Consider the following 20,493-nt stretch of genomic DNA (forward strand, 5'->3'; position numbering starts at 1 on the left):
CTAGACTATGGTGCCTTGACACAAAAGGTTTATGATGTGTCTTATTAAAAAGCAGATCCTGTATAAGGAAATAACTCCTGAATTGTTACTTCTATTTTTTTTAATGGTTATTTATAATTTAATCCCTAGTAGATTTGCAAACCAGTTACCCTCAATCAATTTTAAACACCTATCTTGAGAAAGACAGCTTTAAAGGCAAAAGCCATAAACCAACTTTGTTCCAAGACACTAATCACAAAAAATGTAGGGAGTGGCTTTGCTTCTTTTCACTTCGGTTTATTTTTTTGATGGCAAAAAGGCATTTTGATGCAGAATAACTTGGCCACTTTTCAGCTGCACATTAAAAAGTCTACTGGATTCTTGAACAAGCTACAGTAATTCTGGAGCCTCAGAGTATTAGGATCTTCAGTTTAGACCTTTAAATACTGAACAAACGAAAATTAGGAGCACTCAGCCGTAGCTTCGTTTCAATGCTGGTTTCAACACATGTACCTTACACAGGGAGTAAACATGCTCTGATCTGCCAGGTTCATCACTGCAGGTTCTTTACCACTGCATCTTTTCAGACTCTGACTCACCAAGTTCAAACAAACAAAAACAAACAAAAACCCCTCTGTATTTTGCTCATCATTGAGCAATCAAAAGTTAGAAACATAGCCCACTGTGTGTCAAGTTTGCGAGGTCAGGAAAAAAAAAGTGAAAGACAGTCTTCAAAGTCATGCCAGGCGTGGAGGGATAATGGAGGACGGTTTAGTTTCGAGTGACTGCTCACGTTGGGAAAAGATAGCCAGATAGATTCACCACTAGTATGTAGCAAAGCCAGAGAAAAAGAGAATGGGAATTACACAAGCAGTTTTACTGACACAAGTGCTGATGTCTTCAGCGTTGTAGGAGCGGAAGCGATTTTCCCTTGTTTTCCATATTGTCATCAGCCATTGCAGCCTCACAACTTGCTTCCCTGCTGTCACATGTAACACAGCCCTTTAAAAATGAACAAGAACACAGTAATTTAGGTTCTCCTTTTTATGAGTGTATTTCAAAGAGTCAAATCCTGATAGCATGATGTGCTGCAATCTCTTGAAACCTCTCACCAATGGGCTGAAACCTCTCTAGAAGCAGAGATTATACAGATATTTTCAGAAGCAGGTACTTGCACCACCAACTTATCTGGTCTCAGAAATGAATTATTTGGTTAGTAGAACACACAGTTTTAGCTTTGAGATAAAAAGGTACACGACTTCCTTGAATTTGAAGGCCTTATCTTTCAGCTCAATGAACAAGCTGCTCATTAAGAATTTGGACTACAGACTGAACAGCAACAACATCGACCAACAAAAAAAAGGCTGAAACACCTAAGTGTATTGACAGGCCAGATTTTTCTCGCTCTTGAGAAATGGCACAATATCAAAATAAAGTATAAAAATATAAATCCTGCATTTATTTCTATTGTTAGAAGCCTTGTTGCATTCACAAAATGACAACCTGTATCAATGTGCTGGTTTTGGCTTACGAACAGTTTTAGCACCTTGGAGTTAATCTTCTTCACAGTAGGTGGCATGGGGCTGTGTTTTGGGTTTGTGCTGAATGCAGAGATGTTTTTGTTATTGCTGAGGGGGGCTCACACAGAGTCGAGGCCTCTCCTGCTTCTTGCACCACCCCACGAGCAAGTGGGCTGGGGTTGCACAAGAAGTTCGGAAGGAACACATCTGGGACAGCTGACCCCACCTGACCAATGGGATATGACATATGTCGACACCAAATGACATCATGCTCAGCAATATAAAGCTGGAGGAAAGGGGGATGTTCAGAGTTACGGCATTTTGTCTCCCCAAGTCCCCATTATGCATGATGGGGCCCGGCTGTCCTGGAGATGGCTGAACACCTGCCTGCTGATGGGAAGCAGTGAATAAACTCCTTGTTTTGCTTTGCTTGTGTGTGCCGCTTTTGCTTTACTTATTAAACTGTTTTTATCTCAACCCATTAGTTTTCTCACTTTTATTTTTCTGATTCTCCCCCCTACCCCCTTGGGGGGGGGAAGCAGCTATGTGGTGCCTAGCTGTCAAGTGGGATTAAACCATGACACCACTGGACATAATTTTGCTACTTGAATCAAACCTGTGGTCCTAACCACAACAGGACACATAAGATTTTTATCAGCAAGGTATTAGGAAAACAAAGACTACTTTTCTGGAGCCAAGGACATAGATCTCTCAATTTTTCTGCTCTAAGAATAAATACCACAGCTCAGAATGCCACATCTGAAAATCCTAGCATACAGAGCATGCAGTGCTATAACAGACATTAGATTTTTCTGCTGCATGAGCACATGAATGCAGCCCACTTTGCCTTGGAATTTTCATCATTGGAGCTCTAGATCTTTGTGAGACTAGTTCTGCCTTGCTCTTTTCTTCTCCAAGCACCTGGTAGCACTTTAATTAGGACATTCTCTAACACATACTAATACAAATCAGAAGTAGTTTATCAGAGTGCCCAAGAGTTATACCAGATAAAATAATCAGGCATAAGATACCAAAATTCTTAGAGAACAAATCCACCTACAAAAAGCCAGCTATTTTTGTGTTTCTTACCATATGCCTGAATCTCCTCTGCGATTACGAACATTTTTCAGCTTGCTGAAGACACTTGCTCTAATCCCAGTGTCACATGTTATTCAGTCATAGCAACAAACAACTTTGTAACACAAACAGCAAAAGACCTAACAACAACTGAAAACATATCACCAGACACGGACTATGGATATGTGAGAGTGTGATGCTACTCCCATTCATCCAACAGTGTGACTGAAGGAACTTTGCTACAGGTGGTTCCTACCCAGAATTTGCATTATCTTGCAAAAAAATACAACGGAAAGACCTGTATTTTGGCATTTCTCATCTGGCTAGCATATATGAGCTCCTTTCCTGCTTATATTTACAAGTAACAACCTCAGTGACCCCAGCACTGTAAGACTGCATTGGTTAGAAATAGCACTGCCTCTGGGTAGCCGAGGCATGAATAAGTTGCTGATTCCTTACGCAACTCCTTACTTGGGTGCTGATTTGCAGCGGGACAGTCTGGGTCCGGATCCACGTATGCACCTCTGCGAGCTCCTTCTTTTGCCTATCTGTAAACCAAGGCTGCTGCTTTCGCATGACTGCCAGCTTCTCCAGATCCTCCTTTAAAACTTCCTCTTTAATTCTGCAGGTAACAGACACCTGTGAACACAGCTGTACCACATGAAGCGAGGCAGGCACTGATTATAATCACATTAAGAGTCTCTTCACAAGTATCTAGGGCTGAAGTCTAGACAGCATCAGCCACTGAAAAGTAACTACACTTTGTTATATCTTATTTGCTTTGTAAGGCTTCTTTGAACACTGGTCTAACTATCAGGGGTGTTTTTGTTGGGTTTTTTTGGGTGTTGGGTGTGGAGTTTTTTTGTTTGTCTTATTGTTTTGTGTGTTGTTTTTTTTTTAATGTGGAATCTTATTACAAATTATATATATAAAGCTAATTGTAGCAACTTGCAAATAACACATAAGTAACCCCTTTATGCATTCAAAGTACAGGACAATAACCAACCCCCCCTTATCACTTCATGAACAACGTTACATTTTACCATATTTCAACTGATGGGGGAAACGGGAAAAAAATTAGACAAAAAAAAAAAGTAACCAGGGCTTAAAATATACAAACAGTAAAGAATTACATCTTCTTGGCATTTCACTGTATGTGTACTGTTTCCAGGGTCTCATTTTTAATTCTACAGTTCTATGCACAATTCTGAACTACATGTCAGAAACTGTTGATGTTTTCCAACCTGTTTGGCATTTGGTAAGTCATTAGAACTTCCTCAGGTGTGTGATCCATCATCACCCAGGCTGACTCATGTTTGGATTTATGAGCTGTCCCTTTTTCTTCTGCTTTCTGATTCTTTTCTTTGGAAGCTTCAGAAGAATCATTACTGGCAAAATACTTGCTGCTTTTCCCACTATCTGCTGAGAATTACCATGAAAAAAGTGAATGCAGATGCCTGAGAAATCCTAGTATTTCAGCACAATAAGTAAAAAAACACCAGTGTATTCTTGCAAGCTAGCTCTAATACGAACACAGGTACTCCCATATGATTGTTCTAGGAAGTGATTACTATGTATTGAGAATTCAAATATAAAGTGCATTCTATTGAGTTACTCAAGATCTTCAAAGCTCTGTTTATTCTTCTCAAAATTAATTGGCTCAACTTCTCTGCTTCTGTTTCAAGTGGTCATGCTCTAGGCAGATTTATCACCTTTACTCAAATAAGATGTGAGCCAGTATCTAATGCAGAGAAAAGTGAGAATGAGCAAAATGAAAGAGTGACTTGCAGGTTAAAGGAATAGCATCTTAGGTTCCCATTTCCAACTACAGTGACTGAAACAAACTTAGCTTCAAAAACTGAGAGCTGGTGAAAAGTAAAGACTACAAATCCTATTACTGGCATTTCCCATTCCCATTGCAATATCTTGCTATGAATTATCAACATGTTAGCAAGCCATCTAGCACCAAAGCACCAAACATCTTGATCTTCCCTACCTGTGCCATAACCAAAGGTCTCGTTGGAGCCAGAGCCTAAAGAACCAGATAAAGCTGATCCACTGCCTGATGCTGCTGAAGTCCTCGTACAGTAAGTGATCAGTAAATTCACTAGAAGTACAATGGCTAGCACTGTTACCGCTATCTTCTGGATCATTGTGCTGGAGACAAAAATCAAAACAAACACATCCATGGAAGTTACATTTAAGTTTGAAACAGGAAGTTCATGCATTTACTGAATTTGTCACATGTTGACTAAGTTCACATAACAATTCAATAGGTTTCAGAGTTTCTAGCTCTGAAAATTAATGGTGGTCTACAACTCAGGATAACACTCTTCATGGGTGAAATCAACAAGCATCTGGACTCTAGTTTACTGGTTTCTGCTGTAGATCCTTCCCCACTGGGTCAAGATATATACTGTTGCATTAATATTTTCTGCTGACAAGAAAGCAGGAGTCAGTTCCCTTCACATCCTGTTAGATGGCATGACACAGCCACACACATCGAGCAATAGCACGCTACAGGGAAAATAAGAGTCTTCCCCTGATTCGCTATGCAAAGCTCACCGCTTCAGCAGCTGCAGGTACACCGACTCCCCTTTCAGGACCCTACCCTGCAGTTTCAGCTGATCCAGCTTTTCCAGCCCAATCTGGATTCAGGAGCCAACACTTTTTTCCTTGCCTGTAGAGCTCAGATTCCTGCCTCTGAGTTTACCGTGGGAGTTGGAGAGGCCTTTGCTATGCCCATGTATGGAAACCGACCCACATGGATCCCTGTTCTTCGTTCATTAGCTGCATCCCTGGGAGACAGAGGGAGTAATTAGAAGTGTATCTTCCCTTTGTTTTGGTTCTCCACAGAGACTGTGGGACTGGGTGATAAAGGACGTGAACTGCGCAGCACTAACCAAGTTCCACATGCACAAATGCCCCAACCCCAAAATTCCTGCCGATGCTTTAACTGAAAAGGCTGCTGCCAAAATCCTGAGCAAACGCGGCTTGTGGCAGCCTAAACCAGAAGATCTCACATTTCTGTCATTTGATAAGTGCCAACACTGTACTGCTACAAGTTCCCACAGAGACAAGTATAAACAGCTTTCTCCACCTCCTGTGCTATTTGTGCCCTGCACTCTACATAGCACAGCCACGGGAAAAAGCAGCTAACAGATCTGGTGATCCTGAAACATGGATCATCATGACTGGTTTTGGTGACTGAACACCGTGAAAGTCAGAGTTTCTTCTCGACATTAAAAATTCACGTTACTTACACAGTTAGAGTCTGCATGTGCTTTAACATCAGTACTAATGGAAAGCTCCATAGGCTTTGGCAGCTCTTCTTGAAGCAAATTCAGCTGAAGTGGGGAGCTGCTCCGTGAGCTACTCAGCAGCAGGGCCTGGTCGCGCTGGCGCTCTTGCTGGTTCTCCAGGGATGTGGCAGAAGAGGCTGGAAAGGGCTGATCCACAAAGTGTGGTGCAATTGGCGACGGAGCAGAAGGAGGGGGGGCTGAAGGTAGTGTAGTGCATGAATAGGAAGAGGGGGGATAAACATACTGAGGGCTAGGAAGAAAGACATATTGAGGCATCTGAGCATACAGAGGGAAACTCTGAAAAAATACAGCCATGAGCGTGCCTGTGTTTGGAGGATAAAGTGCTGGACATGACTGTGCTTCACAGCGTAGCTGTGACAATGACAAGGACTCAGGTCTTAATGAGTGACGAGCATGATCCCCTCCTACAGAAGAGGCTGGAAAACTAGATAGTGGATCTGAATAGAGAGGAAATCCCATAGGAGGAACAACATTCATACTGGAGGAGCTCAGATAGGACACTTCTGAGGGAGAGAATGACTGTTTCTGAATTGTTCTCTTCTCACATGGAAGACTATTTCCATTTTTACTAGAAGAGTGTCTATCTGAGGACTGTCTCTGAGGTTTCTGGCGCTTGAATTTTCCATGTTTTCCTTTTTTACAGCTAGTTGGGCTCATCTGCTTTGAAGAGCAGTCTCCTAAGGAGGAAGAAAAATAGACACATTCACTGAAATGACAGATCTAGGAGAAAAAAAAAAGAAAGAAAAGTAGAAAATAAAAACACATCCAGATAATTGAGCGTGGCTTATTCAGAGAGCTGACTTTCCTCTGGATAATTCTTCCATACACTACAGTGATGGATTTGCTGACACATAATATTTTCCTTCACATCATCAATTTTGTTATTGATCATTCTGGCTTACCCCCATCAGATCTTTTACATTCCTTCAAAGGGAGGCAATAAACTGCTTGGGATTTGCCAGGTTTATTGCAATAAGTATCTACTTTGTGAAAAGTCTAAGACAGCAACATCCAAGACGGAGCAGACATTCTGTGTGGGCAATGCTGTTGTCAAGTCTTGGTAGCTCAAATGAAGTATTCTGTTTGCAGCCATAGTAAGACACTCGCTAAATCATACAAAGAACAATGAGACTCCACTGCTAGGTCAGTGTCTGTAAGTCATCTAGTAAGTCTTTATTTCTCAAAGCTGCTGCCTACCTTGGCCACAGGAATGTTCATTGTTACTTCTGCTCCCCTGCTGAAGATAAGTCCTAAATGGAGAGAGTAAGATCCTCTGGCGGAACTTGTCAACGTAGTTCTGCTCCTCCTTTTGAGTGTGGGCTGACAGTGTCTCTTTTGTTAGCCCAACTGGCTTTAAGTCCTCAGGCACCACAGTGAGACTCCGAATGTTCACAGGAGGCAGCTCAATTTGTTCACTTCCAACAGTAGTATCCTCCATTGTAGTCACTTCTTTGAAGAGGGAAGAAAATAAATCACTCACTCTTTGCTCTGGCTTTCTTGTGTCAACTCCCACAACACCCAGAGGGTTGTACAGAAAACAATCTCATCTGAGCTAATGAGCAGATATAGGCTGCAGAGGCAGAGAGAGAAAACACCCTTCACACTCAAATATAGTTACACCAACATCAACTGAGCAAACTACTTTGCATGGTCTGAAAAACTTCAAATTCACTTTTAAGTTAGAGACACTTCTTTCTTCATACTTTCTTAGTAGAATAGCAGTTAAACACTAATTGTAACACTTCTTTCTGCATTAAAATGAAGTAACCCTGGCCCATTAGTCATTTTTATTTTAATCCTCAATGTCCAAAAGCACATTGTTGCGTTTGAGATATATGTAATGATGTTAAAGGGGAAAGGAAATAGCACACTCTGTTAAAACTAGGTTTTATTAAAGTACTGTAAAAATTTCCAGGCTCAAGTTTTTTTCACAGTGTCCCTAGAAGTACCTTCGTTATATTTCAGAGTTCATATTCACGAGAATGTATGTCAAATGGACAAAATACTGTGTACTTTAGTCTGGAAAATCACTGAGTCCAGTCAGCGTTTTGCAACCGCGAAAAGTACCTGATTCAGGGCGTGGGACGTGCACTATAGTGCTGCTGTAACTGCACTGGCTGGTGACAGACACCACACTTGGAGCCTTGTCGGACAGGGCCAGGTCTGCCAGAGGAGCTCCCACCATGCCTGCAGTTGTCTGGTCTTTCAGCACCGCCTCCCCATCAGCAGCTGCTGGAGTCTGGGAATTAACTGCTGAAAGCATAGCAGTATCTGTGGGTCAGTGACAAAGCTTCTACGTGGAATTTCATTCCAAACACTATGCTCCCAATTCATCAAGTCTGACTGGTTCAGAAACAACCAGTAACTAAGCAGACTATTAAATAAGACAGTCTTATATACAAATAAATGTAACATTCATATGCCAGTGCAATATCAGCACATACTAAACATGGCATAAAATGAGTAAGCAACAGAAGGTTCATTTAGCAACAACAAATAATATCTCTTTTGATGCATTCTACATTCAAAGACTTAATATTGTAGCTTATGCTTAATTGTGAGATCTAGACAAGGTAAGCAAATATTTACCACATAACCAAAATATTTGTGCTGTTAGTGTGACAACAATTTAAAAAGTGGACATAAACCTTGGAATATACAACAGTGGCATACAAAAAATAAATCAGTTGTGGCTCTATTATGATTGTCAGTATACTTGTGTTACCTTCTAATGCCTCGGCCTTCTGCTGGCTTTGCTGGACCTGCTTGTCATCTTCTGAAGATGATGATGATGTATTTGCAGAAGATTTGCACTTCCTTTTCAATGCTGGAATACTACAGCTCTCTAGATACCTGAAATAAAAGCATATCACAGGAAGCTCTCCCTACTTTGTGTTTTTTCTCCATTTGGAGAGACAACCATTTGAACAATCCAAACTGGAGATCCAGTGGCTGTTAACTAGTCTTTTAAATTCACTGAAGGAAGCACTGCACACGTATCTGCTTTCCAAGAGTATTTCAAATAAAATCTATCAATTATTGCGAAAAGAGGATTTCTATGATTGGGACGGATTGCCCACAGAAGCAGAAAACTTTACAAAAAAACCAAATTTATCTCACAACTCAAAACCCAGACAGTTTAGACCAATGCAAACTGCTTGGATATTCACCTTCCACGAATTAATCTTAAACTTACACCACTAAAATCACTTCACAGCATTTTACCTGATGATACTATCAACACAATTAATCTGCTGATAAGAAGGAACACGTGGAGTCTTCTTTGAAACACTGTAAAATGCTTTGCCTGGTTCTTTTGTGCTATCAGTTCTCAACGTCTGAAGAAAACAGGGAGCAGTGTGCCTCTTCCCTAGAAGAGAAGAAATCCTCAATGAATCCTCTCAAAGGCAACGAAACGCTACCCCCACCAAGACACAAATATATATACACTGGGATACATATAGATTACACAGGGATATACAGCCTATGACAGCACAGCTCACATTACTCAATTATTCTGCATTTTCATCTCAAATCACATGCTTTGAGGTACGGGAAGGAAAAGGGGAAAGAATGCCTTAAAAGAAAAAAACTCACACAACACCTTTAACATCCACTCAGAACAACTAGTAAACACAAACAGTATAGAAAAAATACTGCATTTAAATTGTAAACAAAGCTCCAATTAATATTACTCTTCTCTCACAGGATCCAACCTGTTATTTAACAGTAATTTAAAGCTTTTTATAGCATAGATACACTGGTCAGTGTAGTATCAACATTCACAGTGCCGTCCTCTCATCAACATGACTAGGAGTTAATTATAACTTTCACAGAGAGTGTCACAGTACAAAACGTTTTAATACAGATTCCTATATTTGAGGAGGCATACAGTTTTCTCCGTGTATTTGGGCTAGGTACTAACTGCAAATAACGTGCACTAACATAATATTAAGCATTCAGTAACTAAGCCACTATTTCCATCCGAAGTGGGGCAGTGTTTTCTAACCTACGGATTGTTTCTGAGAGTCACATAAAATAACTAAGGGCAGCTTCCGCAGTAGACTTATACTCGCTACAAGCACATATGCATTTTCACTAGGAAATGTTAAAATTAAGAAGAAAAAAAGTCTATTAACCTAAAAAGAGACAGATACGTTCCTTCATACCTCAGGAAGCAGTTAAAAAGCTATTGCATCTGCTGAGGGGTTTTTTGAGGGGTTTTTTTTGGTTGGTTTTTTTAATTGTTTTTTTTTTTTTTTTTAAGAAAACAAAACGCTTCCCACATTTAAGCCATGCTAAAATGCTATCTTAAGCTCTTCAGCATAACAACAGCTAGCCAAACTCAGGGCTATAGATTGACAGGAGTTTATGTTACCTTAAGGATCATAATTACATTAACTTACCTCCTAGCACTTCTGAGCTCACAGCCTGTTCATTCTTATTCTGTGGCTTGCTCCTTGACGCAATATACAGCTGCTGTCCCAGATTCTTTATTCGGTTGACATCTGCACAAACTTGTTGCAATGTTATCTTGACATAATGCAAAAAAAGCAAAGTCAGAATAAAATGAATAAGAAGAGGCCATAAGAGACCATGAAGATGGGCTTGGGTTCCTGTATTCTCCAAACTGAAAGCAAGTAGACTGTCAGCCTAAGCCTGGTATCTGTTGGTATTTGTAAATTTAATGAATCTAAACAGGTTCAGCATTTGAATGTTTTAATATTGATGCAAGCCTTAAGAGTGGGAATAAGCTGATGACTTATCCAGTAGACTCACAAGGAAATTAGGTAATTGCAATGCTTGTTTTAGGACAGCACTGTTCCCACTCTCTTCTACAGCAGTCTACATTGTACCTCTAGTGCCCTTTTTAAAGCAAAACAGAAAAACCCAAGCAAGCAAACAAAAATCCCTCCACATGCCCTCTTTCTGGTTGCATGGTTCTTCCACTTTTTTTCCTCTGAGTCCACTGGTTCTTTGAGAAGGCTGATCTTAAGCAAGTCTTCAATTTACTTCAGTGAACTACCACAGTAGTCATTTGCTCATTTTAGTCATCAAAATTAAGAGAAAAACCCAAAAGCCAGCATTCTATAATTGACCAATTTAAGTACATTTAGCTTGAACGTAGATGTATCTTCCCACTCCATTAAAATTCATGATTAGCACATACGCACACAGTAAAAATTTTCATTTTTAAAACTGTATTTTTACTACTCTGGAGGCAGTGACACATTTATAGACTTACTGGTTCCTGTATTTCCTCTGCACAATTCCCATTGGAGTCACTTGAAGATGCTATGCTGATATAGTGCTCATAAGAGCCATTGCTTCCAAGGCTTCCATAACCACTGGAAACATTGCTGTGAACGGGCTGTATGAGGGAAAAAAAAACAGTAATTAAAAAAATCATCCTTTCAGAGAACAAAAAGAAGGGAACAACATACTTTGCAACACAGAACTTCAAGTAAACAAAAAAAATTAAGTGAAAAGTCAGTACTGCTCTGGGCTCTACCACTTGCTTGGGAAAAATTCTCTACCGTGCTTAAAGCTGTTTCAGGATGCAGATTTGCCTTTCAACATAAAGACTTGGCAAATATATCAAACAAAACATTTTTTTCTGATCAAGTGGGCTACCCAGGGCCATGTTTTTAACACTATCACACAAGCCTGTGTCCATTTAGAATCTTCCTTTCAGACCTTTTAAAAGATCATCCCTGAAGCAGTCTGATAAACACACCCAAGTTTCCTTAGCCTCTCATTCAGAAGGCCAGCCAGTGTTTTGAAATTCTTTCATCTTCTTTACCTGCAGAAGCACCTTGTAAATTTGTCCTTGCAATTCTCTTATCTCTTTCTCAACAGTGCTTGTTTCTTTACTTCTTGCCACAAAGACATCTTCATTCAGAGGGCTTCTGGAGAGACCCAACAGAACATCGCCATTAATTTTAATTTGATGAAGAAAACATAGCTATAAATAGAGTTAGAACAGATTTTTTTTTTTATTATTATTACTATCATTATTTTATTTTGACTGCTTAACTCGGGGGGGGATGTCACACGCAAAGGGATGTAATCTGTTGCACTAGCAGCTCTGCTAGCATAGTGAGGTAGTGCCACGAGAGCAGTGCTTCATGTGAAGCCCCATGGAAGTCAGTACACCAGCAAAAAATCTTGACTAAAAGGTAACTTTGAAAAGTCAAAAGGCCACTCCAAAAAAAGCCATTTCCTAGAAAAGAAACCAAGTAAGATGAAGGCACACAGTCATATTTCCAGATCTCTTGGAAGCTAAGGAGAAACATCTGAAAAAGTAACTTTCACATTCAATACCAATTGCATTTTTAAAAGAGGTTACCTTGGTAAATATTTAGATTCTGTATCAAGTGAACGTTCCAGAAGAAAACAAGCCAGAAGGTGATTTTGGCTACTTTTCTGTCAATTAATGCTGCCTCTGTGAGCCAATCATGAATTAATGTAAACTAATTATTTGTTAAAGTGATCTACATTTTACATTGCTTTTTAGCTTTTATTCAGCTTGTCTAAAACTGATATTTTGATTTAGGCATGTCTATTGTCACAGTATTTGGATATCAACTATGTGCAAAAACATATACTAAAAAATTTGCTTTTGCCTTTTACTTTAATTTACTTATTTTCATACTTAATAAGACTAATGCTGCTCTGAAGGAATGGGCTGCAAGACAGATGCTAGGTAGTTGTCACAGACCGCAGAAAGAACGTTGCATCTCTAGTTCAGTACTGAGACTGTTTTTGCAGAGTATCAAATTAAAAGGACTTTAATAAATCAATTCTACAACAGACTTACGTCCGGACTTTGTGTCGGCCAATGATGAACACTACTTTCCTGCTCCAAGGATTCACAAAACTGGACCAGCTGGTATCCAGTATGACATAATCTCCATTTTGAGTACAAAATCTAATAGGTAAATGTTCAAAAGGTGGTTGGCCAGCGAATTTCAGGACTGGGAAAAAAAAAAAACAACAAACCAATAAAGAAACAAAGTTTAGTTTCCATTATGACACAGTAGTGCAAGTACAAACACTAATGAGTGGGGTCCTTTCAAATTTTATGTTTGAATTTGCTTTGATCACAAATGGGCTGCTTTAATTCATTAATGCATTTATTTTTATCTAGAGTGCAGATGAGTCACATGCCGAGCAATATGATAATGAAACAATGTGAAAACCAGTAGAAATTCCTCTTAAAGCAACAGTACTTACTTTTCCGGTGAATAGCAATCATCAAAGCACGATCTTCTGGGTGCAAATACATCAGTATGGATGTTCCAATTAAATCTTGAGGTAAGTAACCCAACAAAGGCACTGCTCTAAAACCCGAACACATTATCACAGATTATAACATGGTTTTGAGTATGTACATCCTTAACCGTTTGCCTGACAGGGAAGTCCCCATGCATGACCTACAACAGCATGAACTAAGGCTACAGAGCATTTATATGCAAATTAAAAAAAAAAAAAAAAAAGGATCTTGAAGAAACAAGTCACAGGCAGGATGTCAGTAAGCAATCTGACAATAAATGCTGCAAAGTGTGTTGCAAAAACACTCCTGTGGCTTTGCACGAGACAGCTTTAGTCTGGCCAAACCCATCTGACCCAGCTCAGTACAGCTGTATCTCCACACTGATGTCCCCAGAGCTTTGCGTTACGTGGGTTTTCCACTGCCTGTGTTACCATGGGTCCCCATGGTCCTGGATAACGAAAACTGACTGCAGTTCTGTTTAAATCACATTTTAAGTCAACAAAGCAGATTACATCCATGGAGTTCTAGATGTTTTTCCATGAGCAGACTAATACAAAACTACTTGGTTTAATTAACTATTGCCAACTGCACAGTTCAACTACTTTACTTGGGTCTCTAGCTGTACCACCAACGGATTTTTTTGCTGCCTCACCATACATACCTCGCAGGTCTTAAGATTCAAATCTCACCTGTCATCTATTTCAAGAAAAACACATCCAGGGGTGTGAGTGGTGGTGAAGATTCTTTTATCCATAGGAATTCGAGGAGCTAATAGAAAAAGAAATATTTACTGAAACAAAATATGCACTAAGACAGAAAATCTAACCGTTACTTTTGCTTATGATAGAGAGTTATTGGCTCCTAAACTTTTTAATTGCTCACTGCTTTCTGACCAGTAACACAGAAACATCACAAATTTTTAGGTGCCACTGACTTCTCTCAAATATAAAAATAGTGAGAAGAGGTCAAACGCTTCAGGGCCTTGCAAGGAAGGCACAGATGCTCTGGATGTGCATGCACATACACACGCACAAACTGGAAATGACACAGCTGAGACTACCCAAACACAAGGTCTAAACATGAGAAGCAGACTTTCATACACTGCATTTTCCTGTTGGCTTGATTTTTTTCACTGAAGTCTCCTGACTTGCCTTCATATCCAGAGTGAATTTTCTCAGCCAAAGCTAAGCAGCAGGATTCTGCATCCACATGGACAGAAGTACATACATGGACCAAGTACGGGGTGATTCGGAAGGGGTAACAACGCATTTCTTGTTCTTGATCTTTACCACCCCTGAGGAAAAGTAAAAGGGATTAACACTTTGGTTTCAAGACTAATATACTTTACTCCAGGCTGAGAGCCCTGCACAGAGAAATTATGCTGAGCACACAGAAAACCGGAATCCCCCGAGGTCCTATGCACACTCACTTGCAATCCAAGGCCAACACATCCAGCAATACTGATCCTGCTCCCCTTAAACCAAGTAAGTGTTTTGCCTCCAATACCTGCATTCAGATGCTGTTCTAAAAATGCCATTACTCTAACGGTTAGAGACCACCTTCTCAGTCCAAATGTACTCACGACAACCACTCATTTGGTCTTGTGCTCTCCTTGAAATTAAACAGTTCTTTTTTCTGTTTCTTCTTTCTTCTGTACCATTTTCAGGAAAAAAATAAAAATCTGTCTCTCTCAAGCTTTGTTTCACTGACCTACGTAAGTAAGACTCCTCCAGCCTCGGTTCACAAATAGTTGTTGTTCTTTGATTGTCCTCCTCCCATAAGGATTTGTCTTCCCAGAACATGCGTGAGCAGTAGCAGCACACAACATTTCTAGATGAGATCTTAACCAGCGCTTTGTAACGACTGCATTAGTGATTGCCTGTTTCTATTGCAAGTGCTTTTTCACCTGTTATAATTGCAGTATCTTATGCAGGTCTAACAGAAAGAATTGAGATAAATTGTTCGATATTATCACTTGCACGAAGAGTTACTTTGTTATTCCACACTTAGTTTTGTAAAATGTTTCTAGAGAGAAGTTAGTGTCCTGAAAACTACTACTGACAGCTCCCTCTTTTGGAAAAAAAAGACAAATGGAAATTGGATATAGCAGAACTTTAACCAACAAAAAACTATTTTCATACAACCCAGTGTGCTTTTGTGAAAAAATATTTTTACTTACGAAGCCCACATGATCAAAAGGATCTGTTATGTAAAGGAAGGAGAGCTGCCGTAGGAAAATCCGAGGAAAAACTATTGCAACTTAAAACTGATCTGTGTCCTGCTATATTTATTCCAAGTACCCTCACACAATTCAAGAGACAAATGTGATTTTATAGCTTGAGTTTTTGAAACACAGGCGAATGAATCAATGATCAACTGAAAGATAGAATAAATATTATATCTGCTCAGAAGCAAACAGTTATTACTGAAATCAAGAGGCCACCCGAGTCTGGAACAGAACTGCACTGCAGATTACAGGCCAAGCTCAATTTTTTTTTCTTTTTTCAGCACTAAGATTAGCCAGGCACAAATCAACAAAACGCACCCACAGTGACAGCAAGTAGTATCTCATGACTCAGGTTTCACACTGGGACTCAAGTGACTATTAGGAAAAATTTCTTCACTGAAAGAGTGGTCAGACATTGGAACAGGCTACCCAGGGAGGTGGTTGAGTCACCATCCCTGGAGGTGTTCAAGAAACATGTAGATGTGGTGCTTAGGGACATGGTTTAGTGAGTTAGGTGGTGTTGGGTTGGACTTGATGATCCTTGAGGTCTTTTCCAACCTTAATAATTCTATGATTCTATGACTGAGTTTCTGTTACTGCCTCTGTCACAAACTCTCGAGCAATCTTAAGCAAAACCACCCTTTGCCTCCATTCTCAAACTGTAAAAAAGAGGGATCAGCAATTTTTCGCAGGATTATTCTTCTCCTGCACAACACTACTGAAGGAAACCGACAGGTCTAAAAGAAACATATATGAACAGCTTTCCTTCTACGCCCATGCAAGTTTAAGCATCACTACAGGAAAGATACTCAAAATGCTGCGCTGCATGCCAACACTGAACACAATAAGCCGATTCCGTAATGGAGTTCCGTGAGCACACACCAGTCAGCTGTAACAACAGAACAGCTTCTGCCCAGTACTGTACCCTTTGCCCAGCCCTCACAAATATAAAACTATGATAATGTACTTGCCTGATCCTGCAGAAAAAGGATTTCACCTGGGCATACTCATACAGAGAAGCTAAGAAGAAGAACATACATTGAAAATATCAGTTAACATCCTTAAAAGGGTCACATCTAGCAGAACTATTTAAAACTCTGCATTCTCCAGACTTTCTGAGCAAGACCTTCTCTCTATTAGCTACTGAATTAGCTGTTCAACAGTCTGCTCCAGCCTCAAATGTTTCTCTCTTCCTGAGCCCAGTCACTCTTGGAGAAGTGTCTGACCTGGAACTAAATTCAGAGGAAATGCATATGATCTAAAAAACTCCCTTCCCCAATGCATCACTATGGAAAGGAAAGGTGAAAATTTCTGGCTTTTGAGTCATGTACCATAAACTATATACAGCCAAGAGTGATGGGGAGAAGAAAATGCAGTAACAGTTCTCAGAAAGAAAATAACTCCGCAGGGGTGCCGCTGCTCTGCTGGGTAGGCACATGACTGGCTTCCAAGCCATGGAATTCCTGGCATGTCACCATCAGCAGCCTCTGATGTCTTGCATCCTTTGGTAGCAAGGATTTTGGACTTCTCAGCTCTGATGCCACAAGAGCCCCAAGGATAGGTGGGCACGAGACACGGCCTTGGCATGTGAGCTATGCTTGAATTGCTCACAAATAACATAGGACTCAAAAGTCACCATTTACGCACATCCAGTACTAAATGGCAAGTCAGCTTAAAACTCGGGTTCAGTGAGTGATGTTCACAGCAGGCTGCAAGTGGCCCATAAAGACACAGCACCTAAGCAACCGTAAGATGTAGATTAAACAACTTTAAACTCGTAATTAGACCTTTAGTTTCTTTTTGAATAAGCAAGATGGTACACAAAACAGTTACTAAGCACCTGCCTTGTACTTACCCCACGCAAGAGTTAAGCCTCTAGGAGACTAGCTAGGTCTAGCTGCATAGCTACTTGAGTTTTCAAAGTGGCAAGAGGACAAGTGTGGCCTAGGTATACTGCTAGCATAAGCATTTAAAATTAACAACTATTCTATCCTCATTCTGCAAAGGCAGAAAGACACATAAAGCGTTTAAAAGCACTGACAAGTCCCACCTGTTTGACTTTCCATGCTCCAAAGTGGAAGGTGGGACTGATCGGTGTGTGTATAGAACACACTCACATCCTGAGGGACAAGCAGCTCTACAAACCGGGAGGAGTCCAACACTTTCTTCTTGCAGTTTAGAATGGATGCTGCCTGCTCAGAAATATGCACTATGCGTCCAGAGAGCAAGGAAAACACAGCCACAAACGTGTCCTGGAAAACAAAAATTGTTAAAGGCAATCCTCGCCCAACACATGGTAGCAATATTGGAAGGATAAAAAAGCAAAACAACCGCAAAACAAACCAACCAACCAACCCAAAACCACCACACACTACAACCTAAGACAGAGGTCCAAATTGTCTTCTTAAATTAGCATCCAATTAAAGTTGCACGTGAGCTACCACAATCTCCAGTGCTATAGTAGCTTACTCATGATTTACAAATACTAAGACTGCAATATCAAAACAGACAGATTACAGTGATGCTTGCCATTTTCCTGAATGACTAGTTATCACACACTTCTCCCCAAATTTCAGAGCATTCATCACAATTCCACATACGAAAATATTCTGCAAACTTTTCAAGTAGAAAGCATTTGCAATGTTTCTGATCCAGTATCTAACAGTACTGAATCTCAAGAAACACTCTTCTTTGAAACAGAGCCAGAAAGCATGACAGATACTGCAAATCAAGAAAAAAAATTCTAGGAGTACAAACAGAAACCAAAGTCCCTCACAACTACGGACTTGATCAGCTTTGAAAACATTCTGCTAAGTCAGTCTCAAGAGACTACTATGCTATAAATGAATTCTCAAATAAGATTCTGAAAGAGATATTTGTTGCTTCTGGCAAAAAAGATAAAAAGAGAAAAACAGGTATTTCTTCACTTACTGCTGTTGGGCACCGAGTCAGCACAGATAAGAAGTAGTCTTGATCTATGTTTAAAGACACAAAGGCCTGTCTGTCTAAAACTTAAAGGCTTTTTCAATTTTACAGGTTCTATTTCGACAAAACGATGTACGGAGACTAAACAGAGGGTGAAACAGCAAGTGACGAACTCCTTGAGTGTGTCTGAATTCCTTACAGTGTTTTTTGAGGTGTGTTCAGATGCAACTGCCACCAACTCTTCTATGCTGTATGTCATCACATCTGTCTGAAACATTCTGCGGTCACTCAGAGCCTGGAAAAAGTCATTGTTTGCTAATTGAAAAAAAGAAAACAGGAAAAGCAAAACAAACACAAGGAAGTCAGTAAGGAGACTATTTTGAAAGTATTTCTTACAGCCCTTGTACTTTTGACATCTTTTTGGTGAAGTCCAAGGTGAGATGAGGAAGGTCTGTGTAGTGACAAAGGAAAAAGAAATACTGATTATACTATTGGAGTGACCTATTTAGATTACAGAAAACGAGCATGAGGAAGTAGAAAGGGCAGAATGAGATGCCAAAAGAACAATTGTAGCTACTTAGTTTTGTTGGAAAACACAGACTATCCAATAATTTTTCAAAGTGGGACAGGGATGCTGTTTTTTTTCAATATAGACAGAGGATTATTAGTGGGCATCTGTTAACTACAGGATTCTGAAGAAAAGGGAAGCTGTAGGTGGGCATTTAAATAGAAAAGATAACGTATTTAAAAAAAACAAAACAAAACAACAAAAAACCAACCCACAGTGCTTCAGAAAGTCAACTGTTCATAGGATAACTAGAATGCTCTCAATTGTTTTAGTGTTATTTGTTGCTAGACACATCGAATCAAACCAAGCTGCTGCTTCTACACTTCCAGATCTTTTCAACACATACCTCGGACCTGTTGGACACACTGCAAGGCATAGTTGAGAGCACTGATGGTACTGGGCTTGCTGGAACTCCTTTTCTCTTCAGGCAAACACCTTTTCATTTCTTGGATCATCATCATCAGATCTCTGTGAGACTGGCTCCAATTCAGCTGCTCACTGTAAAACAGAGGTTAAACTTTACTGGAGACTTCTGGTATAGGAGCTTCTTTTCTGTCAACTAATTAAAATTATTCACTAAATCAATATCTTCTGGGCTTGGCCACAGAGCCACAGAATATCCGGAAATGTCCCAACGCTCGTTCACTACATTTCCTGTTGTATCTTTCTCACTTCTTTGCTGCTTAATCTTTTCTCCTCTACCTTCCTCCTTTCCAACTCCCAACATATCATGGATGGCAAAGTCACATCATAACCAGTCTGCCTGCTAAGATGCTTAGCAACTAAAAATAAAATGCTGTTTACTCTAGATTTGCTAAATCTTACTAGTATTAAAATCACTAATAGATACTGATTCCTTATGTATAGAAGTCTTTCTAGCCTTGAACTCTGCATCTGATTGTAAGTATTTCAAGGGAACATGAGGTCCTCAGAATACACCTGATGCAAAGATTTCATTCCTCACAAGATTCCAGAGTCTTCATACTTTTAACAGTCGTTGGCCTCAACAGCTGCAAGGCTATTAACAATCAAAATCTCTCCTTACTTTTGCTTATTTCACTGACCAAAAAATAAGAGTCAATATCCTCAAAATACAGAGTGATTCTAATGCTACAGATGAGATATGAACACCATTATTTTAAATAGTTTTTGTCCATTTGGCATTTTTATTAGTATCATACTTTTCCTGTATAGATCACTAAATAAATTCAAGTATTGCATGCTAACTTTACACGCCGTTGTATAAGTTATAGCTCTTGAACTGTTTTTTTTTTAATTAAAAAAAATAGAAATTAGCACCTCATTGAATTTCTGAACTTTGATGAAATACATTATTTAAGCAACTTTTGCTTTACTACTGCTAAATGCAGTGTTTAGATTAAGTCTATACAGAAGCCACAACAGGGTCAGTGACAGATCCGGATCAGCTCATCTGAGAATTAGGCAAACTGTTTATGAACAACATGCGGCAGCATCGCCTCTGCGTGCAAGACCACGATACACATCGCGGTCCGCGGTGCAGAAAGGAACCGTGGAGCACAGCTGCACCGGGTCCTCGGTTCTGACGCAGCTCCGGGCTCAACCCAGGCACATCCCTC

General features: G+C 39.9%; 1 protein-coding gene across 1 annotated transcript; it reads right to left on the reverse strand.

Moving 5' to 3' along the window:
* Positions 1 to 747: 747 nt before the first annotated feature.
* Positions 748 to 19,391, reverse strand: PER3 (period circadian clock 3). Its single transcript, XM_010084325.1, is given in 21 exon segments — positions 748 to 981; positions 3,048 to 3,198; positions 3,821 to 3,995; positions 4,573 to 4,652; positions 4,654 to 4,733; positions 5,840 to 6,576; positions 7,097 to 7,348; positions 7,967 to 8,170; positions 8,625 to 8,752; positions 9,125 to 9,269; positions 10,306 to 10,432; positions 11,145 to 11,270; positions 11,703 to 11,808; positions 12,720 to 12,876; positions 13,136 to 13,242; positions 13,865 to 13,943; positions 14,327 to 14,469; positions 16,374 to 16,422; positions 17,453 to 17,654; positions 18,527 to 18,642; positions 19,242 to 19,391. Coding segments are annotated over 21 exon segments (3,381 nt in total). The 5' UTR covers positions 19,357 to 19,391; the 3' UTR covers positions 748 to 879.
* Positions 19,392 to 20,493: the final 1,102 nt, after the last annotated feature.

Source organism: Pterocles gutturalis, unplaced genomic scaffold (genome assembly GCF_000699245.1).
Source record: "Pterocles gutturalis isolate BGI_N339 unplaced genomic scaffold, ASM69924v1 scaffold37356, whole genome shotgun sequence".
Lineage (NCBI taxonomy): Eukaryota > Metazoa > Chordata > Aves > Pterocliformes > Pteroclidae > Pterocles > Pterocles gutturalis.